This window comes from Ochotona princeps, chromosome 21, assembly GCF_030435755.1.
Source record: "Ochotona princeps isolate mOchPri1 chromosome 21, mOchPri1.hap1, whole genome shotgun sequence".
Lineage (NCBI taxonomy): Eukaryota > Metazoa > Chordata > Mammalia > Lagomorpha > Ochotonidae > Ochotona > Ochotona princeps.
Genome location: NC_080852.1, coordinates 37,214,720 through 37,242,565, shown reverse-complemented (window position 1 = coordinate 37,242,565; position 27,846 = coordinate 37,214,720). Strand labels below are relative to the sequence as shown.

The following is a 27,846-nucleotide window of genomic DNA, read 5'->3' as shown; positions in this document are numbered from 1 at the left end:
AGGGCTCTTGGTGTCCAGAGGTTTTGTGTTTGGAGTTAGCTCTGGTTGGTTTTCAGGGAAGGGATGTTCCAGAAGACCAGGCCTGGGCCCTGAATTGCTGACTGGTTTCCTGTTTCCCTCCAGGTGACTCCTCCCTACCCTCAGGGCTTCACCATTTTTCTTTAGAGTTGGGGGCCTCAGGTGCTTTGTTCTAGTAACCCAAAGTGGACCCATAACACAGAGCACCCAGGTGTCTGTGATCCATATTTAGTTATTTTTATATTTTGTATGAATTAGAAATTGAGCATCATAGTTTTTCGTGTGGATATTTATTGCTCTCAATCATTTGTTGAAAAGATCATTCTTGGGGGCCCGGTGCCGTGGCCTAATGGCTAAAGTCCTCCCCCTGGGTGCCCGGGATCCCATGTGGGCGCTGGTTCTGGTCCCGGCAGCTCCACTTCCCATCCAGCTCCCAAGTCCTTGGGACCTTGCACTGGCGTGGGAGACCCGGAAGAGGTTCCTGGCAAAGCGCCGGCCTTTGCGGTCACTTGGGGAGTGAATCATCAGGCGGAGGATCTTCCTCTCTGTCTCTCCTCCTCTCTGTATATCTGACTTTATAATAGAATAAATAACTCTTTAAAATAATAATAATAATAATAATAATAATAATAAAGTTGTTAAAAAAAATATATCATTCTTGGGGCTCAGCGTGATAACCTAGTGGCTGAATCCTCACTTTGCGTGCCCCGGGACCCCTTATGCTGATTCATTTCCCATCCAGCTCCCTGCTTGTGGCCTGGGAAAGCAGTCAAGGACGGCCCAAAGCCTTGGGACCCTGCACCCGTGTGGGAGACGTGGAAGAGGCTCCTGGATACGGATAGGTTTTCACATGTTCAAAAATTTTTGCGTTTGCATTTTAAAGGATATTGCTTTGTGTTTTTTTCTTTGTAATGTCTTTATTCTGTCAGGATACTACTTGGCTTTATCTGATGATTTATTTTGACAGAGAAACATACTCACAAGGAGAGAGATTGTGTATTCATTCCCTAATGACTACCACAGCGAGCTCTGGACCAGACTAAGGTCAGGGCCGGGGTCTTCATGCAGTTCCCCCGAAGATGTGTCGGGCACAGCTACTCAGGCTGTTTTTCCCTGCCTTTCTGGTTTTTTTAGCAGGAAGCAGGGGCGCTGCTGGGAGCAGAACTGGCCCTGCCCTGTAATGTGGGATCAGGCCTTAATAACCCACGTTACCACAGTGCCAGCCCCCTCTGTCCTTTTGGTTTTTATGTTTGTGAAGTTAAGATGCATTTCTTCCAGCATTCAAGTGTTCTTCAAATTGTGTTGCGAAGTAAAAAAAGACAAGTTTATTTTGATGCAAAATTATTTTTGGAATCCATGCAGAGGGATCTCTGAAAGAGCCTGGGAAATGCAAATTATGAGAAAGTCATGAGTTTTCTGCACCAATATTTTTTGTAATTTCATTTTTTGTCGAGTTTTATAAAATACCTTGTGTAGTTTGATCAGATTGTTTTTATGTTCCCTCCATATCTTTCACTCTGAGTGTTACTTATTTACATGGAATGAAATTAATGATAAAATAGGACTGGTTTTGCCAGTTAATCTTTCAATTTTCTGAAACTTTTGAAAAAAAATTTATTTTTATTGCAAAGGCAGATTTACAGAGAGAAAGATCCACTAGTTCTCTCCCCAAATGGCTGCAGTGACTGGAGCTGAGCCTTTCCAAAGCCAGGAGCCTGGAGCTGCTTCTCTCCCGCGGGCGCAGAGTCCCAAGGCTCTGGGCTGTCATCCCTCCTGACCACAACCAGCTGGATGGAAGGTGGAGAAGCTGGGACATGAACCAGCACCCATATGGGATCCTGGCACTTGCAAGATGGAGGATTAACCGGTCAAACCATCACCCAGGATCCTCTGAGTTGTTTTGTATGTGTGAATGTTTACTATAAAACATGTTATTTTGAAGTGTGTATACATTGAAGAATGAATAAACCTAGTTAATTAACAAAACTACTTGTTTTGTGTGTCATGCCTTTTTGGCTTCTGTGTTCTTTCTTTTTTTTTTTTAAAGATTTATTTATTTTTATTGGAAAGTCAGATATGCAGAGAGGAGAGACAGGAAGATCTTCTGTCCAATAATTCACTCCCCAAGTGGCCGCAACGACCAGAGCTGAGCCAGTCCAAAGCCATGAACCAGGAGCTTTTCCGGATCTCCCGCACAGGTGCAGGGTCCTAAGGCTTTGGGCCGTCCTCGACTGCTTTCCCAGGCCACAAGCAGGGAGCTGGATGGGAAGCAGATACTCAGGGATTAGAACCGGCTACCATATGGGATACCAGCGCATGCAAGGCGAGCACTTTAACCACTACGCTATCGCACTGGGCCCCGGCTTCTGTGTTCTTAATAGTCATTTTCTCTTGCAGTTTTTAGTTCCCTTGTGTTTTGCTTCACTTCACAGATGTTCGTTCTCTCCCTGATAGGCCTGTGCCGGTTGGCTTGATCGTCTCCATAGTTCTCAGCTCAGCTGGTTTTTCTTCACTCTCCTCCCCTACTCCCCTTCCTCCTTCCTGGTCCTGGATGGTTTCAGCTGCCTACTTCCAGGTCTACTGAGTCTTCAGCCTGAGGCATTCCTGTGTGTTCTACGACTATCCTGCACTCAAGGAATAAATCTTGCTTTGTTCTATTGTATAACCCTTCTAATATGTTGCTTTGAATATAAGATATGCGACGTTGTGTGTAAACAACTCTAAAATTCCACAGAACCTTGGTTGGGATGCAAATGACTTCAGGAGAGAGAGGGAGCACATGATTTACTGTATATTTTACTGAGGATTTTTGCTCTGGCCGCAGTGTGCGCGTCTCGGCACCTTCCGTCTTGTTTTCCGAGTTACACTTGATGTGGTTATCCACAGGTCCTGGATATCCAGTTCTGCTTTTGTTTTCTGTCTTTTCTCTGTTTCCATTGGAAATGTCCTCAGTTTCTGAGGCTTTCTCTTGCCCAGGTCTGCCAGTAAACCCATCACAGGATTCATTTCTGTCACAGAGGCTCCTGCGCCTCTATCATTTCCTGGAATTTCCCTACCCAGCTGTGCCTCCACTCGGTCCATCGGAGTCCTTGTTATGCTCGTTGTGGAACGTGTTGCCTGTTGATTCTGTCCCCGCATCCTCTTCTTGTCTGCTCTGCTCTGTGCCGCCCCACTCAGCCCTTCTCTCAGGATGCCTGGCAGTTGTTTCTTGGTGACCAGAAGTGACACCCCTGTGTCCAGGGTGCTGCTGCAAGTGGCCAGTGGTGGTGTGGTAAAGGAGGGCATGTGGAGGGAGTATCCTTGGGACCAGGTCTCCACTCTTGGGAGCCTGTGTCTAGACTGGGGTTCACAAGTGTTTCCCAGCCCAGCCACCCCACCTCCCCACCCCGCCCCTTGCTGGGGGCTTAGTGAGGGCTGCGGGTGATGTTTACTGGCCCCGAAAAGCTGGGCTCTGGGAAAACCTGGCCTGTCAGGCCCTTGCTCTCTGCTTCCTGCTGATATGAATGAACGGCTCTTTTTCACTGCTTCCTGCTGTAAGCAGAGATGGGGAGAGGGAGAGAGGGACAGGGCAAGCAAGCGAGAGACCTATTCCATCTGCTGCCACAGCAACCAGGACTGGGCCAGGCCATGCCAGGCCACGACCAAAGCCGGAAACTCATCCACATCCCCAACAGGGGTGACAGAAACACCAGCTTGAGCTGCTAGCTTTTGCCTCCCAGGCATGTCCTAGGGAGTGGCTTGACCTGCCATCCCACATGGGCATCTCAGATACCAGGCCTCAAGCTCCCTACCACCAAGCTGTTGTTTTAAAGGTGAGATGTTCATTTCCGGCTGTCCTTACGTAAGAATAATAAAAACCCTATTAGTTCTTTTCACATCTCCTGAAGTAAAAACCATTAGATTTTCTGGTCAGAAGATCTTACACCCTGGGAATGCATTCCTAGAGTTGCTAAAGGTGGCCAGCTGTGGGGGGTTTAGGTGCACGACTGGACAGGGAGGTGAGAGGTCACCCAGGGGTCCGAATGAGAGCAGTGCTGGCCCTGCAGCGGCGTCGTAAGAGGGCATTGCACCACCTGCGTCCAGCGGCAGGCGTCACGGAGGAGAAAAACATGCCCTTGCACAACAGTTCTGAGAAAACATTCCAGATCACGGATGATCTTTTTTTTTCTACTCAATGTCATGACTTTTGGTAGCAATAGTGTCTCCCCACCCCTCCTCAGCCCTCTTTATTTTCTGGAAATTTTGGGCATATTTCTGCCTTTAGGAAGGTTCAGCTCTTGGGGGGACGGAGGCCGGAATCCTCGACCCTGTTAGAAACTGTTTATTCTTGTCAAGTAGTTGAGCTTCCAACCGCAAAGGAGGATGTTGGGAGCTCCTCTGTGGCTCAGGAGTTCCCCCCCATCACCTTCCCATCTGCTCTCGGCACCATGGCAGTGGAGGGTGGGTGGGGCGCCTTCCTGGCCACTGCCCGTGCAGCTCCCTAACCGCCTGCAGTTTGTTCTGGAAGCCCACACTGCACACCTCAAGGGCTAGCTGGCTTCTAGTGAAGTCTCGCAGATGGAGTTACTCCAACTCTGGCTAAACGTTTTTGCCCACTTTCCAAGCTTGTTTCTTGTTTGATCCCACTGGGAACCTGGCACCAAGTAGCTGTTTGCTAAGCTTCGGCGTTCATGCAGAAATAAGCAGTGACAAAGCTCATTTAATTTGCATGTGCGTTTTTCTTGAGGTTGCGGCCTGCTTTGTCCAGAATCCTGCCATTGCAACTAGATCCCGTTACATATTAAATGCCTATTTGTTTGGGCATTGGGTTACCCAGTTAATCTCCTATGCTGACCACCCCAAGACGGGAAGTTTGTGGGCCCTGCCTCTGTCTGGCCATGTGAACCCCGTGGGGGACTCACTGCTGGCCTGGCCGGGCATGCTCAGTCCCTTCTGTGTGCCTCCCAGGCCCGCTCCTGCGGCTCTCTCCTTCATCCCCCTTGCCCTGCCAGGCCCCAATCCCAAAACTTGTGTTTTCTGTCCTGAGCTGGGACCTCAGATGTGTGTGTGTGTGTGTACACTTTCACTTTTGAAATATGCTCGTTTTGGTTTTCTCACTTCTCAAATGCTTGTGCCTGAGTAAAGCCTCTGTCTTGCAGGTTGCTAGTGGTCAGCGTTGTGGGGGCTGCCCCGGGGAGGGGAGGGTGGGCTGCTCCCCTCTCCCCTGGTCAGCCGGGTCTGGACTGCAAGCTCAGGCAGTAAACACGGCTCCCGCTCAGCTGTGAGGGCCGCCTTGCTTTCCTCATTCATCGCTTTTAAAAGAAAAAAAAGATGCACTTACTTATTTGAAAATCAGAATTACAAAGAGCAGGGAAGAGACAGCGAAGGAGAGGTTCCATCTGTTGGCTTCTGCTCCGGATGGCCACGTCTGTGGCTAAGCCAGGCTGTTCTTCCAGGTCTCCCAGGTGATGCTCCAAACAGTTGGGCCATCCTCCACTGCTTTCTCAGGCCATAAGCAGGGAACTGGAGAGGAAGTGGAGTAGCCAGGATTGGAACCAGCACCCCTGTGGGGTGTCGGCATCTCAGACAGCAGCTTGACACACTATGCCATGATGCTGACCCACCCCATGAAGTGTTTTTCTGTTTTTAGCTGGTGCATATTTACGGGGTGCAGGGCAGCACTGTGATTCATGCAGTGTGTGGCGGTCAGATCAGGGTGATGGTCAGACCCGTCCCTGTGGACCTGATCATTCTTGGTGTAGTGGTACTGTAGCATTCTCTCTATGCCGCCTCGGGCAAGGCCGTCAGTTGTTGCCACATGCGGTGACCGAAGGATTCAGATACTGTTTTTTAAGATTTTACTTCATTTTTATTGCCAAGTGAGATCTATAGAGAGAAGGAGAGACAGAAAAAGATATTCCATCTGTTAGTTCACTCCACAAGTGGCTGCAACAGCAGTGTTGCCCATCTGAAGCCAGGAGCCAGGAGCTTCTTCCAGGTCTCCCAAATGGGTGCAGGGTCCCAAGCTTTTGGGCCTTCCTCCCCTGCTTTCCCAGACCATAAGCAGAGAGCTGGAAGGGAAGTGGAACAGCTGGGATACAAACCGGCGCCCATATGGGATCCCAGCGCATGCAAGGTGAGGCTTTAGCCAGTAGGCTGCTGCACCGGACCCAGGACTCAGCATTGTTTCCATGTCAGTACTCAGCTTCCTCAGGCCCTGTGGGACTGACCCGTCATCACCACTCCCCATGTCTGTAGAGCCGCCTCTCCATGGAGAGGCAGGGAACCTGGTGCCCGCTGTTAAGGTTCCAGAACCCCCCACTGTCCTGACTTTTCCCTGCAGCTGTGCGGCTCACTCAGCTCTCACACTCCTGCCCCCAGGGAGGCCGGGCTGCTGTCCATCACCAGTGTGGCACCAGGGTACAGGCTCCTCCCCCTCTCTCCTACACTGGGAAAACACCCCCAGAGAGTTAGACCTTCTTGCTGTCTCAGTGCAAGGGAAGCCTGCGTGCTTCTGCAGATCCCAACAGTGCAGATGGAGCATCGCTTAGCTGAAAGGCTCGGGACCAGGCATGTTTGAGATCCCAGATTCTTCGGGGCTTGAAATACTCAAATAGGCTCTTGCACAATGAAGAGTCTTAGAGAAATGTAGATCCAAACTCCACATGCCATGTTTACCAGGCACTGTATCCATATATCCCGGAGGTAGTGAGCTTGTGTTTTAACTGTGGCATGTCACAGGGTCACGTGTGGGATTTTCTGCCTGTGGCATCGTGTTGGTGCTCAGAACATTGTGGGCTTTGGAGCATGTTGAAAGCTGGATTTCTATTTTTTTTTTAAGATTCATTTTTTTTTTTTTATTACAAAGATATACAGAGAGGAGGAGAGACAGAGAGGAAGATCTTCCATCCGATGATTCACTCCCCAAGTGACCACAACAGTTGGTGCTGCGCTGATCCGAAGCTGGGAATCAGGAACCTCTTCCAGGTCTCCCACGCGGATGCAGGGTCTCAAAGCTTTGGGCCGTCCTCGACTGCTTTCCCAGGCCACAAGCAGGGAGCTGGATGGGAAGTGGAGCTGCCGGGATTAGAACCGGTGCTCACATGGGATCATAACATAAAATGATAAGAATAAAAATAAATAAATAAATAAATAAATAAAACCTACAGCTGCTTAAGAAAACAAAACCAAAAAAACCTTGTATATTTTACAGGTTCTGGACCAGTATGAACGGGAAGGGTTCGACTTCCTCGCGAAGGTGTTTAACTCTTCACATTCCTTCCTGGAAGACTTGACCGGCCTCACCCTGCTGCACCAGGAGACCCAGGCAGCCGAGGTAAGAGCAGGACTGGCCTCTGATGCGAGGGCAGGTGTGTCTGACACCTGCTGGATACTCAGCTGAGCAGATGAGGAGGAAACTAGGCAATAGCACGGTTGTTTTTCCATAGAGAAAATGTTACTATGCCTGCTGATGATCAGAGATAAGCTGGGTGGGCGTGCGTGTAGACGGCTGCCCAGTGGGAGCTGAGAGCGCAGGATGGTCCTGGCGGGGGCAGGGAGCTGGTTTCCCTGCACCTCTTGTTCTTAGCACAGAGCTGCACGCTCCAGGGTGGAGCTGGAGGTGGTGGTGGAGGTGATCTTAGCGAGCCTCTCCCGATGGGTGGTCCAGTCCGTCTCCATGGGTTCTGAACCCGCCGTGAGCTGAGGGAGCTGCCCTGTGCGCCATTGTTCTTGACTAGAGTACTCTGGACTTCCTTCCCTGGATTTCTGCTGCATTTTGTTTATTGAAAGGACTGTCTTTAAGAAATGTGTTGCCATCTTGCTTTGCTGGAGTGGACTTGTCGGGCTGTGAGTAGACTGGGCTACTCTAGGCATGCTGGAGGGCCTGGGCGGTCTTTCTCTTGTGTCAGGCTTAGGACCGAAAGCAGGTCTTTCAGAACTCCGTTTGGGGTCTTGCGGGCACTAACCAGATGCTGTTTGCACTGCGAGCAGTGGTTGGCACCCCAGGGTGTTGGAGTGTCACTCCCCTTTAGGGTGCAGAGACCATTCCGTCCCAGAGCTGTGAGTGGGACCCCACACAGCTCTCAGGAGTGGCCATGGCTGACGTGTAGTCCTCAAGCCACACTGTCCTGCCTGACCCTGAGGTCACCTGGGGACTGGCTGTTGGGGAGGGAGGACAGTGAGCCACTCCCGTTTTCACCCGGTGTGTTCTGGTTCTGACCATTGCAGAGCTCCGGGAGCCTGGGGCAGCAGGGAGCGTCTGCCCTCCAGGGAGTGATGGTTCTAGTCATGGAATGGTCAGCGCAGGTCAGGTTTCAAATTACAGGTGATGAGCCAGCTGCAGTGTCTGAGACAGACAGATCTTGTGGGTGTGTGTTTTGGGCCTGCCCTAGGTGTTATATTTTGAAAGAAGCCAACTCTGAAAGTTAGAAGCTTCACATAAAAGTCCTTTTCCCATTTCCAGCTCCTTTGGCAGTCCAGACTAGCAAGCCCAGGCCTGCATTCCATAATAGTGGCAATCAGCTGGAGCCAGCAAACATGTTCTGCAGCTAAATAGTGAAGTAGTGTATAAGTACTCTGAAAAGCCACACTTGCTACACCCATCCCCTTAAGACTCAGCTTCCTGCCCAGAGGTGGCCTGGAGATGGTCTCTTGCAGGCAGCTGGCAGCTTTCCTCAGCTGCGGACCCCTGCAGGTACCTGGCTCAGAAAAGAATTGTTATTTTTAAGAAAGAACCCCTCCCCCCCCAAAAAAATACCTAAGTAGACCGTTCTGTTAGGAAGAGAAGGACTTTGGCATTCATCTGAGAATCATCTTCCCCACGTGTGTGCTTTACATGATTGTAAAAGTGTGTGTCCACCTCTGCCTGGGAGGTAAGTTGATGAGACTCTGACAGCAAGCAGTTTTAAAGACTATGTTTGTTTTTTGGGTTTTTTTTGTTTTGTTTTGTTTTTTTCTTTAAAGATAATAGTTGGGATTTGACAGGAAAATGGAGGGGGAGGAGGAAGGTGATGAGATTTCTAGGGCGTCACCAGGGTCCGCGAGGCCCAAGCTCAGGAGTGTGGAGCAGGAGTGCCCTGCAGTGTGGGTGACATGCTCCAGTGTTGTGGAGTTGTGACTCCCAAGCCCCATGACTCGCCCTTGTAAGGTGCACACAGAGCCCTGTGAACAGATGCGTGGACATGGGAAGTGGTCGTTCCCGTCCTTCCAGCCCAGAGCAGACGCTAATCCAGCTGTGGATTTGCCTGTGGCGGACACGTCGCCCAGGTGGGACAGCAGCATGCTGCCTCCATGTCTTGCACACAGCATGGTGTGCTTAAGGTTCATGGTTGTAGCAGGATCAATCTGGACTTCAGGGAAAGACAGTGTTTGGAGTTGGCTCATGTGTCCCATACCCTGCAGCTCCGTGGCCTGCCTCCCCCAGGCTCTGTGGGAGATGACAGAGCCCTTGGCCTGGGCTCTCATAGCAGGTACCCGGAATGGCAGCTTGGACAGTCTAGCATGGAACCAGCTGGCTGGGCTGGCCCAGGCAAGTGTGTCGTAGGCAGTGCTGGCTGTACGATGGTAGGGTGAGTGGGTGAGCATGGTCAGATGATGCTGGGGGCACAGCAGAGGAAGTTTAGAGACAGAGCAGGCCTGGTCAGTTGGCTGCACTGCAGAAGAACTGTCCTTTCCCAGTTGAGGAAAGGCTGGGGGGCAGGCATGTAGCTTCAAATGGATAAATGGGAAATGTGCATGGTAAGGTAGTTTTATCAGTTAATGAAGGAAAACACTGCATATACACTATTTGCATTTGCTGTTGCATTTTTTTTAAGTTCATGAAAAAAATGGCTTTAGAAGATAAGGGGTTTTGGTGCATGCATTTTCTTTTCCTTGTGTGCTTTCTGTAGTCAGCATGCTTCCCATGTTGGGCAAGACCCCTGAGGGCACCAGAATAAACAGCATGTTCAGTCCCCTTTTCCACTGACTCTCTGAGGTGCCTGTGGAGAGATCTTAAAGGGCATGGACACACACCCTGTTCTTTGGCTGGGAGACCCTTGCTGAGGGTGTGCTTTTCTCCTTGCGAGCGACCCTGACCACTGCTCCTCCCATACCCCAGGCACCGTGGGAAAGGGTCTGGACACTGGGGAGCCATCAAGCGTCCCCAGTCTTGGCACTGGAACAGTGCTCGCTTTGTTGATGGAAGGCCCCCTCTGTTCAAACCTGGATGCCTCAGCCATGTTTCACGGGATGTGCTGACTGGGCCTCTTAGGGTCATCTCCTCCAGTGACTAGAGCAAGAGTCTGTTATCATTGTCCTCCCAGCTGTGAGTTCAAGGTCGTGCTTTGAGAAATATTGCAGTATTTTCACTCAGTCCACCGAGAGAGAAAGCTGACTCACGAGTGGGCTAATAAAACAGGCTGTGTGGGTGTGGCCCTGGGACTCCGGTTCCCGAAGCCCATAACCCAACTTCCCGTGAAAGACTTCACTCTGGTCCTTGGAGGCTTTCATGTCCCGGGACCCCAGGATCGCATTCAGGCCATGTCGTGTGCCCCTACCTCAACTGTACCATGCAGTCACACGTACGATTCTCCGTTAATATCACGTGCATCCTCTCAAGCTTTTGTGGAACAAAATTCATTCCTGCTAATGTGGAGGTTGATGCATGATTGTTTAAGAAAAAAAAAAAGAAATTGAGTCCCCACTGTGATAGGTTGTGGGCAGCCACAATTGGGTTGACAGGAGGGAGCAGGGCCAAGCCGACTCAGGTTCCGAATGATCCACTGCCGAATTCAAAATTCCAGACAAGAAATGCCTGTTTCTGTCACAGCAGGAAGAAAGACTTACACACAGTGTTACAGTCACATGGCACGGCTGCGCTGTCCTGCGAGGTAATCACACCATTAGCAGGGCTTCCCGCCAGGCCCTTTGCACTTCAGTGAGTTCCTGGCCTCTCTCCTTCACAGCTGCTTCTGATTTGGTTCCCGTGGAATCATGTTTTGTTTGGTTTTCTATTTAACAACAGTCAGATATTTATGTAAGCTTCATCAAGCGCCTCCGATGACAAACCCGCCCGTGGAGGCCTTCGGAGCTGTGGGAAAGCCCGTGTCAGCACTCGGGACTGTTGCAGCGCAGGAAGGCGCCCTGGGGCCTGACCTCGCCCACCCAGGCCTCTGGCGTGCTCTCCGCAGAGCCTCTGCCAGCCACCTGCACGCCCCTGCTACACAGTGCCCTGCCTCGGTTTCTCCTTGTATAGCAGTCTCTGCAGACTTGGCCTTGGCCCCACCTCCCCAGTGAGAGGCAGAGGCAAGAAAAAAACAAAACAAAACAAAAAAACAGTCAATTTACAGGTTAGTTTTGAAAATAAAGCTTGAGGGGCACGTCTTACTCAGAACTGACGTTATTAAATATGTTCCCCCACGCACACACTGTTTTTTTAATTCCTGAGAGTCATTGGCTTGGGTTTGAGACGTTCGCATCACCTGGGGAGGCTTCAGCCAGAGTGGACAGTGAGGCCTGGGCAGAGTCGGCCTCCCTCCCCATCAGGATGAGTTGTGGAGGCCCTTGGGGTGAGGGGCGGGGGCGGATCCAGATGCAGGAATCTCTTTGGGCCAGCTGGGGTTAGAAAACAGAATCCTGCTTGCCATTGGTCCTGGTTCTGCTGGTGTTCTCGGGATCCATCTTGGATGGAGAGTGTCAGCTTTCTGTGCGTCAGGCTCTGCACATCCACACACTCAGCCTGGGGGGCCTGGTCCTGGCCTGGCCCAGCTGTCGTGAGAACTTGGGGGTGAACAAGCAGATGGAAGACCTCTCTGTCTCTCTCTACCTTTGAAATAAGTAAACTTTAATAAATAAAAGGTCAAATCACTAAGTGTTTTTAAAATGTTTAAAAGCCTATAAAACTTATTACCTTTTACACATTTTTGTAAATGTTCTCTGGTGTTTGTTTTATCTGGCTGCCATTACTAGAAACATTCTTTGGAGATTTGGAGTTGGATTTTTGAGCCTTGAGAAGAGCTTTTTCACAGTGCATAGCAGTATGCAGACATCCACAGCACTGGAGTCCAGCACGGTGAATTGACCTCATTCTCCAGGCTTGACCCCAGGGCTTGTGGCTTCTTCAGCAACCCCAGTCCCCCAGCCACATTTGAGCAGTTAATAAAAGTTGCTGCTCACCCCCTGGCAGTGCAGCTTCCAAGCAGAAGCTCCCAGGCCCCTTGCTTTGACAACTTCCTTGGAATGCTCATTCCCTGGACTCCTCCATCAGTACTGGTGGGAGTATAGAATTCTGCAGCCACTTTGGAACATACTTTTGTGGTTCATTAAAAAGGTAAAGGTACAATTACAGTCTGACGCATAGGGTTCGTTAATAAATCCTTAGCCAGGAAGAAGTGACAGCATTCTTCTATATGCAGATGTTCGTGATACTGTCACTTAGTTATTCTTGATATTCAGAAAGTGGAAACAACCCAGATGTCCAGTAGCTCATGAATGTTGGATGTTACTGCACTGGAGAAAGGCTGGAACTCGGAGCCCTACATGGAGGTGAACATCATTGTTTGAAAACGAGCCGGTCACAAAAGGCCTTCCACTGGAGTATTTCATTCACATCAGTTGTCCAAGAATGTTAGGATCCATAGAGTCTGCGATAGGTGCGGTGTGGGGTGGGAGCTTGGTAAATGTCGCCTTGGGGTAAGTGGTGCCTTTTGGGGGTGATGGTGGTGGTGGGTGGGGTGGGGTGTTTTGCATGGCTGAGTAGTATGGTGTGTAAAGTGTATGTCATTCAGGAGGAGTTAGAGACAGGTAAGCCACAGCCCCGTGCACTGTCGAGGAGCTTGGCCGCACCTCCCTTCTTCTCGCTCTGCTCTGGGTGGTCCTGATTGGACGGGGCTAGCATAGGATGGCTCCCTGTTGGGGGAGTGGACTTCGTGTCACTGATGGCAATGATCTCTTAGTGGTGGTGTGTTTCAACTATTGTTAATCCCTGCTTACCTCATGGAGGCCCTTCTTTTACTGGGAGTTTCCAGTAAGTGCAGCCTCGCCTGCACCAGCAAGTGCCTGCCTGGCGTGCTTACTGGCAGAAGGAAGCAGATTAGTCTGTGAACGGTGTGACAGGCAGGAGAGAATGACTGCGCAGGTGAGGGTGCGGATAACCTGAGACCCGACCCAAGTGGGAGTCCTCACAATGTCCCTTTATGGCATGATTTTTTCCTTTTTGCCCAAGACATTGCAAAAGGAAAATTCTCAAATGTAGAGAAGATGAACAAAAAGTTCCTCCTGGATTCAGCAGTTAACATTTTCCCATACTTGGTTTCTCAATTTCTGAACAAGCTTTTTTCTGTAGATTTTTTCTATTTATTTGAAAGGCAGGGCTAGAGAGGGGGAGGAGGAAGAGAACATGTGAGTGCTTCCGTCCACTGCTTCCGTCCGCAAAGGCCGTTGCTGGGTCAGGCCGAAGCCAGGAGCCAGGAGCTTCTTTCAGGTCTCCCCCATGAGTGCAGGGGCCTGAGCAGTTGGGCCATCATCAGCTGCTTTCCCAGACCATTAGCAGGGAGCTGGATTAGAAGTGGAACAGCCATGACACAAACTGGCACTCATATGGGATACCAGAACTACAGGCAATGGCTTAACCTACCACACCACACTGCCAGCCCCCATTTTTAAAAAAATGAATATTATCACATGAATGACACACAGAGAGGGAGACAGCGACTTGTGCCATCCATTCCTCATGACACTCCACAAGTAGCTGCAGTGGCCAGAGCTGGTCCAGGCAAAGCCAGGAGCCTAGCACTCCATTGTGGTCTCTGACATGGGTGGCAGAGGCCCGAGTACTACTGGCAGGGAGTTGAATCAAAAGTAAAGTAGCCAGGGGCCCAGTGCTATAACCTAGCAACTAAAGTCCTAGCCTTGCATGTGCCACGATCCCATATAGGCACCAGTTCTAATCCTGGCGGCCCCACTTCCCATCCAGCTCCCTACTCATGGCCTGGGAAAGCAGTCGAGGACAGCCCAAAGCCTTGGGACCCTGTACCCATGTGGGAGACCTGGAAGAGGCTCCAGGCTCCTGACTTTGGAAATGCTCAGCTCCAGCCTTTGCGGCCGCTTGGGGAATGAATCAATGGATGGAAGATCTTCCTCTCTGTTTCTTCTCCTCTCTGTGTATCTGACTTTGCAATAAAAATAAAAAATAAATCTTTTTTTTAAAGATTTATTTTTATTACAAAGGCAGTTATACAGAGAGGAGGAGAGACAGAGAGGAAGATCTTCTGTCTGATGACCCACTCCCCAAGTGAGCCGCAACAGGCTGGTGCTGTGCCAGTGCGAAGCCGGGAACCAGAAACCTCTTCCGGGTCTCCCACACGGGTACAGGGTCCCAATGCATCGGGCCGTCCTTGACTGCTTTCCCAGGCCACAAGCAGGGAGCTGGATGGGAAGTGGAGCTGCCGGGATTAGAACTGGCGCCCATATGGGATCCTGGGGCGTCCAAGGCGAGAACCTCAGCCACTAGGCCACGCCGCCGGGCCCTAAAAAATAAATCTTTAAAAAACAAAGTGCAGCAGCCGGGACTGGCACCTGTACACCACATGCTGTGACGTGGCCTGTACACGCACACACGTTTTCTCTGGCATACTCGTTGAAAGCCTGCTTCCGTGTGGCAGCCCCGTCCCTTGTGAGCGTGTGGCATGGATCTGTAAGAATCTTGGACACAAACAGAGCACATCATGGCCACACAACCGTGAGCTTGATTCCGTCCCATCACTCAGCCCTTGTAGCTCAGCCCCATGGTTGTGCCCTCAAGCCTGGTGACTTGTCAAACTCGGGATGGGCAACTTGCAGAGTTGTCTTGGTCACAGAGAAGGTCCCGCGGTGGGTGTCCTGCCACCCTCCCTTCCCCCTTCTCAGCAGCAGGCCACGGGGGCAGCTGCTCCACGCAGGCCCCGCACAGAGAGGCATCCTGGCCTGGTCAAGGCGGCCCACAAAGCCGGGCACAGGCAGTGCTGAGCCGGACTCCGGCCTGGCCGCAGTGGCTGAAGGCCGGTGGAGGCGGGGGTGGGACTGTTAGGCTGCTCTCAGTATTTCAGGAAGTAAACACGTGCAGCCTGAGACAGTTGTTTGGATCCACTGAGCCATTTTGGTGTTTCAGTGTGAACTGTGTCGTTTTGGTGGCGTGGGGGCACTGCTGGCCTCCTGCGACCTAGAGCCAGCTGTGGCTGAGGCAGAGTGGCGCCGCCCTTGGCGCTTTTGATGGGACGCGGCGAGGGCGGGGTTTGAAGATGGAACTGAAAACGTTGGATTCCCGGGGTCAGGAGGTGGGGGCCTTGCGCTGCCCGGGACTCTTGCATCTGCCAGGGACTGTTTTGTCAGCTGACGCTTCTCACTTGCAAACATAACAGCCGCCTGTGTGGAATCCGGGGGCTTTCCCTGTTTTGAAACTGTAAAATGAAGTTGATTTCTTGGTGTTGAGATCGAAGCTTTGATCTCTCATGCCTCTCAGCTGTAGGGGTACAGAGAGGAAGGCACATGAGCTCTCCTGAGGTGTCTTTTTTTTTTTTTTAAGGATTTATTTATTTTTATTTGAAGGGCAGAATTAGAAGGAGACACAGAGATTTTCATCCACTAGTTCAGTCCACAAACGGTTGAAATGGCTGGAGTTGGGCCAGAGCCAGGAGCTTGTCCCAGGTTTCCTGCATGGACGCTGGGGCCCAAGCACTTGGGCCATCCTTGATTGCTTTCCCAGGTGCATTAGCGGGAGCTGGATGAAAAGTGGAGCAGGCAGGTCTCGAACCAGTGTCCATATGGAGTTCGGCATCACAGCCACTGCCTGCCCCATTGTTCTTTCAAAACCAGATACTACTCCTATTTGACTATGACTTCTGTTAGTCTGCAGATATTCACTGGCCATTCGTCAAGTTCTTGGGCATGTGAGGAGCTCAGACAGGAAGCGGCTCTGTGGCCTGCAGGGCAGTGGGTATGCCCAGGGTCAGGAAGACCAGCGGAGTGTCAGAGTGTGGAGGTGGATTTGGAGAGCCAGCGTTGGACGGTGGGAACTCCATCGTGGAGTGTGTGGGTGACGCGGCTGCTGCGTCATTCGACCTTGAAGAGTGTGCCGCTGACACACTGGGTGACCCTTTGTGCTCTGTGTTGTTGGTGACTACGCTTCCTGTCTGCCCTGAGCCAGCGCCCTGGTCTCTCTCTCTGCACTCGCTTCTTGTGGAAACTGCAGGATTCCAATTTTACTCCCCACTTTTCCTGTGGTTCCCTCTCTGGACTCAGTGCTGGGGAACGGACAGGTGGCACATCATTTCTTCCTTCCTAGCCGCTAGTTGTCCCTGCATTAGAAAGGGACATTTAGGGCCCGGTGCAGTAGCCTAGTGGCTAAAGTCCTCTCCTTGAATGCACCAGGATCCCAAATGGGCACCAGTTCTTTTTTTTTTTTTTTTTGACATTTCAATTTTAGTTTATGCATAACATATAACATAATATTCATAAAATAACAAGTTTTACATAACATCATATCCTCTTAAATTAAGGCAAACATGTGGTATCTAGCCTTCTGGGATCGGCTCATTTCCCTTAGCATTATGGTTTCCAGTTTGGCCCATTTAGCCACAAAGAACTGCATTTTGTTTTTTTTAATAGCTGAGTAGTATTCCATGGAGTAGATGAACCATAACTTTCTTATCCAGTCCTCTATTGATGGGCATTTTGGTTGCTTCCATGTTTTTGCAATTACTGATTGTGCTGCTGTGAACATAGGGATGCATGTTGGTTTCTCATAAAACTGGATATATTCCTAGGTATGTTGATATACGGTATGTTGATTTTGAGTTGTTCGAATGTTCTCCATACTGATTTCCATAGAGGCTGTACCAACCTGCAGCCCCACCAGCAGTGGAGTAGGGTTCCCTTTTTCCCGCAACCTCGCCAACAAGTGTTGTTGGTGCTGTTTTTCATGTGGGCCACTCTTACTGGTGTCAGGTGGTACATCATTGATGTTTTAATTTGGATTTCCCGGGCACCAGTTCTAATCCTGGCAGCCCCCTTCCCACCCAGCTGCATACTTGTGACCTGGGAAAGCAGTCGAGGACGGCCCAAAGCCTTGGAACCCTGCACCTGCATGGGAGACCTGAAAGAAGCTCCTGGTTTCAGACCATATGGGTCAGTGAAGAATTTAATGAGAAAGAAAGTGTTTTGAAGAAATGAAACTGAAAATGAAAACATGACAGAATCCATAAAATGTAGTTTCCGCTGATCTTTGTTGGTGAAATGTGTCTCCTGTAGGCAACATAGATGGGTTTTGTTTTCTGAATCCAGTCTACTGGTCTATGATATTTGATTGATGAGTTTAAGCCATTTGCATTCGGGATTAATATAAATAGGTGGTAATTGGTTCTGTCATTTTAGCAATGGATTGTTCATTGACTTAGTCTTCTGTTGTCATTTTACTGGGATGTTCTTCACATTTGCCTTTGGTTTTGGTGGGCGCTATTCCTTTTCTCCGTCAAGAAAACATCTTTAAGTATCATTTGTAGGGCAGGTTTAGAAGAGGCATATTCTTTTAACTTTTCTTTACTGTGGAAGAATTTTATTTTGTTTTCAAAGACAAAAGAGAGCTTTGCTGGGTATGTTATTCTGTGTTGAGAATTTTTGCTTTTAGAATCTGGAATATGTCACTCCATTCTCTTCTGGCCTGTCGAGTTTCCTGTAAGAGGTCAGCTGTGAGTCTGATTGCCATTCCTCTGTATGTCAATTGATTTTTTTTTCACATGCACATTTAAGGATCTTTTCGTTATGTTTGATTGAAGAGAGCTTGATTATCATGTGTTGTGGTGAAGATCACTTTTGGTCAACCCTGTTGGGAGTTCTGTGTCCCTCCTGGATGTTGTTTCCCAATTCTTTCTCTAGATTAGGGAAATTTTCCTTTATTATTTCATTAAATAAATTTTAAACTCAGCTTCTCTTTCTGCACCATCTGGGACTCCCATAACTCTTGGCTTTTTAGTAGTGTCTCTTAATTCTTGAATACTTTTTTTTAGCTTGACCCAATTCTGCTTCCAGCTTTTTGATTGTTTCCCCATTGTGACAAGAAACCTTCCAATTCTGAGATTATTTCTTCTGCTTCCTTCATTTTATTATTGAGACTTTCCACTAAATTTTTAATTTGCGCTATTGCGTCCATCATGATTTGGTTGATTTTGTTTCAGTGTTGCTATTTCCTGTGTGACATACTCCTTAAATTCCTTGAACTCCTGTATGTGCTTCTTATTGTCAATAAGAAGCTTTATAATGAGTTTTCTGAATTCTGTATCCCCCCATTTTCTCGATGTATCCCTAAGTTAACTCTGAGCTTGGCAAAGGGTTTTTCTCCTTTGCAGGGGAATCTTCAATAATATTCGTTGTACCTCTGTCTCTTCTTTTACTCTTGGTCTTTGTACTTCTGGTTGTCAGATTCTTCTCCTTAGGGTAAGTTTCTAAGCTATGTCACTCCTGGTGAACTCCCCTTCCCACCTGACTGCTGGTAGAGTTTAGATCGCCACTTGCTGAATGCCACTAGAGTAGCGGTCACTGCGACACCACACTGTTGTGTCTGCTGCTTTCCTGTGTCTGTCAGTCTCCAGGTGCCCCTCTGCTATTGTTCTGTCCTCTTGTATTTCCTGGAATGTGCTCTCTCTGCTTCACCCTGGCTAATGTTTCTCCGTCTGTTTAAACATGTCTTTACCCTATTCCACCATCTTGATTCTCCCAGGATGGAATGTTTTAAAGGTTTTTTTCCTGCAATTTGATTCATTTAATGTGTTTGAGAGGCCTAAGGGTAGGCAGAGGTCACTGCATATCCCAGGAGCCCAGAGCTCAGTGTAGGTCTCCCAGCATGGTGGCAGGGACCCAAGTAGCTGAGCCATCTGCTGCCATCTCCCAGGATTCAGCAGCCTGAAGCTGAATCAGGAGGAGATAGAGCACACAGGCTCTGCACGAGCCGTGCAAGTGTCCCGAGTGGAATGCTGTGCTTTCCGTTCTGGTACTCTCACCCCAGGCTTATTGCCGAGTTCCTAGTTACAGGTAAACTGCTCAGTGGTGGTTGGGTTTTAAGTTTCTGCTGACTTCAGGTATTTGTGTTTAAATCTCCTTGGGAGAGATCCTATCTAATTCTGCTTGGTATTTTATTAAAAGGAAAGAAACTTGGCTTTAAAAAGATTTAAAAATCAATTTGTTTTCACAAAAGACACATGCAGCTTTTGTTATTCTTTCTAACTTTAGAAGCTCTAAACAAGTGAGAGCCAGCCCTTCAGAGACAACTATTTCCCATTTCCTCTTCACCCTGTTCTCCCGTTCTCCCCCCGATACTGACCTGAGGAACAGGGGCCTCAGGCTTCAGCACCGTGGAGGCTGGGCTCAGCCTGCTCAGCACTCGTGGTGGGCTCCCAGAAGAGGCATAGGATATGACTTCTCAGAAAAGCAGATTGGGAGCTGGCACCATGGTGTGTCAGGCTAGGCCTCTGCCTGTGGTGCCCAACAACCCATATGGGCACCAACTGCTTCAGTTCTAATCTAGCTCCCTGCTAATTGCCTGGGAAAGGGGCAGAACATGCCCTAAGTGTTTGGTCACCTGTGTGTGAGAAACAGGACCCCTGGCTGTCCTGGCCATGTGGGGACTGAACCAGCAAATGAAACTCTGGGAGGAAGAGGGCGTAAGGAAGGAGCCAGATCAGAAGTGCAGGGGCCAGGGAACAGAAGCCAGAGTCCACGTGGACTGCCAACAACACAAGTGGTGGCTTCATCCACTTCGCCACACTAGCATTCCATACTGAAGTGCCAGTTCAAGTCCCTACCGCTCTGCTTCAGATGAACTCCATGTGAGTGAGCCTGGGCAAGTAGCAGAGGGGGGCCCTGCCTGGGGGACCCAGATGGAGACCCTGATGGAGTTTGAGGCTTCTGACTTCAACTTGACGTAGCCTAGCACCAGCTGTTGGTGCCATCTGGAAGTGAAGCGTCAGAGGCAAGATTGGTCTGTCACTCTGCCTTTCAGAAAAATAAGTGTCCTTTGGGGGAAAAGAAAAAGCCAAATGGAAAAGCACTCTGTGTGTGTGTGTGTGTAGATACATCTATTATTAAAAATGTGCTTTGGGTTAAGTTGCAGACTAGTGACTTAGCCATCATTAGGGACTCCTGCCTCCCAACTCCAGCTCCTTGCCAGCGTGCACCCTGGGAGACGTCCAGTGGGTGGGTCACTGGTACCTACCTAGGAAACCAGGATTGAACTTGTAGTTCTAGCTTTGACCTGGCCCAGCACAAGTCAGTGCAGGCTTTTGGGAACGAACCAGTAGATGGAAAGTTCTCTTTCTCTCTCGCTGTTTCTCTTTAATGAAATATTTCTTAAAATGATTCTTGACATATGATGTTGTGCCTTATGTCCTTGAAGGTAAAATCTTTACAGTTGTTCACCATTAGGATTGCAGTTGGCGTTTAATGGTTATGGGAGTGTCAGAGATGAACAGCGGATGGTTTTACAGAAGAATGAGATAATTCTGATTTCAGATGACATATATGTGCGCACCTCATCTTCCTTAGAAGTCAGTTCAAGAGCTTTATGATGTTTTTACTGGGACGTTGTCACATGGCTTGCAGTGACCACCTCACGCCCACATGGAGTATGGGCTCCCTTGGCCGCAGCCACCCACAGTTATACGGTCCCTTGGTGACAGGCACAGGTTCATCCTGAGAGCACGTCCTCAAGGGACGGCTGTGACATCAGCAAGCAGCAGGATTTCCCGGACCACCAGGGTAACCGACAGGCCCGTGGGCAGTGGCAGCTGAGCTTCTGCCCCTCCACACTTACTTTGCTCTCTCTTCCCACATATGGGGCTGTTTCCTTGCCCAAGACTCATCCTGGGATCCCGCTGAGTCTGTCCAACCTCAGCATTCTCTCCACCAGCTCCTCTGAGCTGCAGGTGAGACCATAAGGCAGGTGTGAGAGCCTGTGCACGTGCGAGGCAGTCCGTCCTTCAGAGGCTGAAATGGGCAAGACCCCACGCTGCTCCTGTGTTTCTTTTACATTGTAATATTTTCAAATGACTGTCCTCTTTCAAAAAAATTTTAACAATCTCCCCTTTTTTTAAGATTTATATTTATTTTTATTGGAAATGCAGATATACAGAGAGGAGGAGAGACAGAGAGGAAGATCTTCCATCCAATAATTCACTCCCCAAGCGGCCACAGTGGCTGGAGCTGAGACGATCCGAAACCAGGAGCCAGGAGCCTTGCACGTGGGTCAGGGTCCCAAGGCTTTGGGCCGTCCTGGACTACTTTCCCAGGCCACAAGCAGGAAGCTAGATGGGAAACGGGGCTGCAGGGATTAGAACCGGCACCCATATGGGATCTTGGCACATGCAAGGCTAGGACTTTAACCACTACACTATCGTGCCGGGCTCAACAATCTCCCCTTCTAAAGAGCAAATTCAATACTAGCAGTTTAGAATTGGAGTTAACTAGTCGTCAAATGTAGGATTGTTGGGTGGACAGAGCTTTGAAGGACAGCTGACCATTTTCGTATCGGAAACTTTGCTCACACGTGGGAAATCAGTGCTGACTCCTTTGGGAGGTGATACCTCCCTTCCCTCTTTCCCTCCTCCCCCTGCCCAGAATGCTGTCGCTGGTTTTTGTTTGTTTGTTTTTCTTAATTATATTTTGACAATCTTTACATTGTTTATTAGGGTAAAAAGTTACAAGGGCTAAAGGGAATATTGAGGAGAAACCCCACCCAGTCTCCCACCCACCCCAGGTCCCAGATGTAAAGCATGCTCTGAGATCCTTGCTCAAGTGGTCCCGGTAGTTCACCAGTTATGCATTGCTGCCAATCTCGCCACTCCAGACACGATGAGGCTGTTGAATAATCTACTGATTGACATAGTCCATCATAAAGTCTCCCTTTGTCCAATGCTTCGTTGCCAACATATAGCTGTGGTGGTTGACTGACCTGTTCTATCTTCCATCTTTTCTTGGACTGGTGGTGGGTAGGAGAAAGGGGCGTGACCACCTGTCTCCCAGAGCAGGCTTACCAATTCTTTGGCGAACCCTCCTGTTGGAGTCTCTGTGGCCGAGGTCTTGGGACCCTCTTGTTTTAAAACTGTCACGGTTTGGTTAGACACCTAAAACTGTCCCAGTAAACTTTCAACGTGCATTTTCCTGATTGCCAGTGAGGCTGGGCATCTTGGGATTTTTGCTTGGATTTCTTATCTCTGATGATTTGCATGTCTACTCCATTTCTTTTTTTTCTTTTTTTTTATTATTCATTATTTTTAATTCATTAATTACATTGTATTATGTGACACAGTTTCATAGGTACTTGGGTTCTCCCCACCCCTCCCCAAACCCTCCCACCATGGTGGATTCCTCCACCTTGTTGCATAACCACAGCTCAAGTTCAGTTGAGATTCCCCCATTGCAAGCGTATACCAAACATAGAGTCCAGCATCTTATTGTCCAGTCAAGTTCAACGGCTTCTTAGGTATACCCTTTCTGGTCTGAAGACAGAGCCAGCAGAGTATCATCCCAGTCAATTGAAAGCTCCAACATACCATCAGCAAAAATTTACATCATTATGGAATTAATTGACATAGTAATGAGTAACCAATATGTTAAAAGTAAATGCGAGTTCCTAGCCACCTTCTGTGACCACCTCACTTACATTTCAATTTTAGTTTATACACAACATATTCATAATATAACATGTTATACATAACATCATATCATCTTAAATTAAGGCGAACATGTGGTATTTAACCTTTTGGGATTGGCTCATTTCCCTTAGCATTATGGTTTCCAGTTTGGCCCATTTGGCCACAAAGAACTGCATTTTGTTTTTTTTAATAGCTGAGTAGTATTCCATGGAGTAGATGAACCATAGCTTTCTTATCCAGTCCTCTATTGATGGGCATTTTGGTTGCTTCCATGTTTTTGCAATTACTGATTGTGCTGCTATGAACATAGGAGTGCGTCTACTCCATTTCTTAAAAATCCCTGCATGTTTCACTCAAATATAAGCTGTTGAAGCACAGTAGGATAATCTGTTTATTCACTTGGAACATCTGGGGAGCCCACTGAACCCCGTGGCTGAGCCCAGCTGAGCCATTGAGCTTACTCAGAGTCCCTGCACCTATAGCCTTTTGGTCCTGCCTTGCAAACAGAAACACTGGCTGGGTGACAGCAATGGCTCGCAACCCTGGTGTCAGGACTGCCTGGGGTGTGTGTTTTCACAACACTGGTGCTTGGTCTCAGCCTGCACCAGAAATGCCTGCTGCCTGGGGTTAGGCACGGCTGATCCCTCCCAGCCAGAGGGTATGTGAGGATGATACAGTGGGGGGCTTAGTGGGGCTGCATTCCGTGCTGTCCGTCACGCTCCTGGGGCGAGGACAGAGTGGGAGAGGGCGCCCTTTGTCCCACCTACCTCCGCGTTTCAGAGGTCCTGTGACGTGCTAAGCATTCTCTGTGCTTTGCTGCCTCCATCGGGTTCCTTCCACTCCTGTTGGCGTATCCCTGGGATCAGAATGTGACACCCAGCAGGCACCTTGTGTTTCTCAGCATCCTCTTGCATTTACTCAGTTGATCATCACAACAAACGTTTTTAACAAAAAGCCGCTGCTAGCCTTCTGACCCCTGGTTGTGGATGGCAGAGACCAAAAGCCCGAGTGAGTTTTAGCGCAGAAGCCTCACGTGTTGCCAGGGGTTCTGGACTGGTGGAGTGTCAGGACCAAGTTCGTCATCTCGGTCATCTCTGTTGCCATTCCCTGGCCTCTGTGCCCATGGGGTGCCCTCCCCCTGCCCCAGGTGAGAGGGCGCAGGGCCTCGGGGTCCCAGAATCTTGCATGTTTGTTAAGATTTGCTGTTCCAGTGGCTCCAGCCGGGAGACCTCGGATAGGCCTGTGCTGGGCCAGGCCCAGGTCCTGTGCCTTCCCTTGATTCCCTTGGTCTAAATAAAGAATGACTGTCATTATTGGCCAGCTTGGACCAGGGCTAGGGGCAGTGATTGGCAGCTGTGCTTAACCACATGACAGGACCGAGGTGGGCATTCCACTGAAGGACGGGGTGGTGTGGGTGCACAGGTGCTGACCACACAGGACAGCCGCTCTAGCCTGAATTCTTGGCCTTTGTCTGTTCCTGTCCCTCTAAATGCTTCTGTTTTGCTGTGACCAAGGGCTTCAGTGCAAGCCTTACTCTGTTGCCCAGACTGCCCTGTCTTCTCAGCTGACCACAGACTCCAGACAGGAGCCCTGTGCTCTTGAGTCCCGTGGCAGGCTGCCCACATGGCGCTCCCTCGTCCCTCCCCCAGAGAAAGGCAGAGTGTTCTGTGAGGCTGCAGCATGGTGCTCTCCCTCCCCATGCAGCGCACGTCTGTCTCACCACAGTCCTGGCTCCCGTCGATCACAGGGGAGACCACCCTCCTGGGGTGGACAAGGGGAGTGTGTGTGGGGGGTATGGACGGAGCCTGGACTTGGGAGCCCAAGGTCAGGAGGAGGCCACAGTGTTCAGCCCAGAGGGCCCCGGTCAGTTCCAGTGTCTGCTCTGTCCATCTTCATGGCATCTGAAATAGCCCTCGCCCTGCTGACCCTTATCGATAAACCCGAATGTGTAATTAGGAACCCAGAGGACGTCGCACAGGCCTCGCACAGATGGGCGATGTGGGATACTGGGGCCCCTGTGGCTTGCCATGCGGAGGAGGAGGAGGGAAAAGCTGGTGGCTGGAAAACAAATTGCTACCAGATGTGGAGCCCAGTAAACACTGCGTGCTGGCCCCTGCCAGGAGGTGCTGTGGATTTCTCAAGACAACAGAGCGACCGGTGAAACAGAGGCTCTTCCAGGCCAAGTGGTCTCCCTGGAGGAACATGGCAGAGCCTGGGGCCCCTCCTCTACCTGTTGTTCTGTATACTCCAGGAGTGGAGTTAGAATGAAGCAGCCAGGCCCCGGGAACCTGACAGATTCCAAAAGGAAATGTCGCAGGTAGGGGCGAGAGTCTGGCTTGTGCCATGTGGTGAGGAAGACCACGTGCCCTTCCCCCATTCACCAGCCAACCCAGAAATGTGGAGGGCAAGGCTGAGCCCAAAGTCTGGACTGGAAAGTTCCAACATCCTTCTACCATTTTGCTGCTTAAGGACACTTGGAAAACTGTAGAAAATGGAATTAAAAGTAAAGAAACCCTGTATTTTTTATTCTTTTTATTCTTTTGTTGCACCTAAAAAGTTAATTTTCTATAAACTTAAAATTTTTAAATTTTATATATATAGTTTAATTTGAAAGGTAGAGTGAGGTGCCAATACCATAATGTAGTAGGCTAAACTTCCACCTGTGGCACTGGCATCCCATATGGGTGTCAATTCAAGTCCCATCTGTTCCACTTCTGATCTAGCCTCCCACCCCTGCTAATGTGCCTGAAAAAGCAGCAGAGAATGGCTCAAATCCTTGGACCCTGCGCTCATGTAGGAGACCTAGAAGAAATGTCTGGCTTTGGATTGCCCAGATCTAGCTGTTGTAATCATTTGGGGAATGAACCAGTGGATGGGAGATCTCTTTCCCCTCCCCCTTCTCTCTGTAACTCTGCCTTTCAAATAAGAATACATCTTTTTTATTTAAAAAAAAAAAAAAGTGGAATGAGAGTAGAAAAGCCACAAAGAGATCGTCCATCTTATTTCACAGTGACTAGGGTTGGGCCAGGCTGAAGCCAAGCACCAGGAACTCCCTCCAGGCCTCCTACCTGGGTCACAGGGCTCTAAGCTCTTGGGCCATCTTCCATTGCTCTCTCAAGTGCATTCACAGGGAGCTTGGTTGAAAGTAGAGCAGCCAGTCCCTGAATTGGTGTTTCAGGATGGGGTGCCAGTGTTGCTGGTGGCAGCTAGATCTACTGGATCCCAACGCCTACTTCCACAGATTTCTGAGAGTAACCTTTGTTCCTTGATGAGGGCAGAAGGGAGGGAGAGACTGAGACATGGAAGGGGGAGAGTGAGAGAACGGGAGCAGGCCTATCTGTTCCCTGCGAGTGGTGATGCTGGGCTGGGGGCTGAGTCCTGGTCCTTTTCTTGGGCAGGGCTCCCTAACCAAAAACCCGAGGAAAGTGTCAGGGTCCCAGCGACGTGGCTCTCTGACCTGCTCCTCCAGGTGCATACTGGACCTCTGGAGGGCAGAGAGCATGTGCTTTTCCTTTGTGCCCTGTGTGACCCAGGAAACACACCTTGATCACTGAGGCTGAGAGGCTGCGGTTGCATAGGGAGCTGCTTCTTTGAGCTGCACATGGGGGCCCCAACACCATCTCTAGCAGTTGTCTCTGGTTACAAAGGATCTCGCCTGTCCCGGTGAAATCCCGTGTTCTGTGCAGACAATAGCACTGTTAGGGCATCCCTGGTGTCTTTCTGGGGTGATTTGGGCTTAGAGAGGAGGGGCAGTGACGCTGTGACTATAAGAGAACCCCTAAACGGGACACGTCAATACCAAGGAGCCCCAGGTGGGGGACACTGAGGGTAGGCTGCAGCACTGCTCCGAAGGGCACCCAGCCATGACGTGAGCCATGGCACGATGACGAGCCAGCCCTAAGGGCTTACATGCCTCGGCCTGTTGTAATGAAACCACTTCACACAGCGAATCCCTGTGTAGTGAGTACACTGGGAGAACCGAGATTTACAGAGTAAAATGGAAGAGGTGGAGATGCACGTTGCAGATAGTCCTTTAAAGAAGAAAGAGTCTGATATATATAAATGCACAGCAACATCCACACGTTGCAATTCGTGCTCCATGTTTATCCAACATTCATTCGCTGAATACCGACTGCATGCCAGATACCAGCCCGAGGGAGGGCCCATGTGGCAAGAATGGTGGCTGGCTGTCCGAGCCCACAAAAGGCATAACCCCAGCAGTCGCTCGTCTCTTAACAAGCGTGGGGTGTCTGTGGCTCTGTCTGCCATGTGCGGAGAGGGCTGTGCTCATGCTGGAAGGTTCAGCCTGCAGTGATGGGGCAGGGGCTGCTTCCAGGCAGAGGCTGGGAGTGTGAGAGGCTGTGAGCATCCTGCAGGAAGGTAGGAGCCTTCCCACACCACGGCTGAGCTCCGTGTGGCCTTTGAGGGTGGGAGGCCTGTGGGCCAGCTTCATTCGCACCTTCTCTACACACAAACCAGGCATCTCTGAGCAATGCTTGCAGTCACCCCACATGCTTGTGCCAAAGACAAAACCGGAGAACAAAGAGCAGGGATGGGCTTCCCTGACCCCGCAGCCCCTTGGAGCCAATAATAGCACGGGCTCTGCCAGTGTATGCTGAGGAAGACATAGCATCTGGAAGAGAGTGGAGTGAGAGGGCGGCTGCTTAAAGGCCCGAAGCGCTGCAGCTGTCGGGAGTGGTATGTCTCCATTCATTGTCTTCTTCCCTGTGGGGCAAGTTCATTTGGCACCACCGTGAGTCATTCTGCTCACAAATCACCTACTCTCAGAGTAGCCCTTAGGACAGCCGATAGCGCACGTCACATTGCGTGAGCTGCAGTCACGGTGCCTTCCACAGGTGGACCGTGTGTGCCCGCCTGCACCTGCACGCCTCAGCACTGCAGCCTCAGCGGCCGTGGAGGACCACAAAGGCATCGGGGTTCAGAAGCCAACGCCAGCATGCACAGGGCAGGCTTATGACCACTTCTGGCCGGCTCAGTTCTGCTTGGGGTGTGGGACTGGGTCTAGGCGTGAAATCGACACAAGACAGATGAATATGAGAAAGCATGCAGGTTGTGTCCACGCTCACCTGTGCACAGGAACCCACACAGGAGAGTGGAGAAATGGCCTGGGCATCAGGAGGGGCAGCTCAGCAAGAAATGTGGGAGAGATGGGGGCAGTCAGTCCTAAGGA

General features: G+C 50.0%; 1 protein-coding gene across 3 annotated transcripts in view; it reads left to right on the top strand.

Annotated features, from left to right (window-relative positions):
* ATG7 (autophagy related 7) overlaps window positions 1-27,846 on the top strand; it is a 158,582-nt gene that overhangs the window by 95,286 nt on the left and 35,450 nt on the right. For all 3 annotated transcript variants that reach the window (XM_058678810.1, XM_058678811.1, XM_058678809.1), the window contains one exon: window positions 7,211-7,333. In XM_058678810.1, coding sequence (XP_058534793.1) covers window positions 7,211-7,333 — 123 coding nt within the window. The remainder of the gene's footprint in view (window positions 1-7,210; window positions 7,334-27,846) is intronic.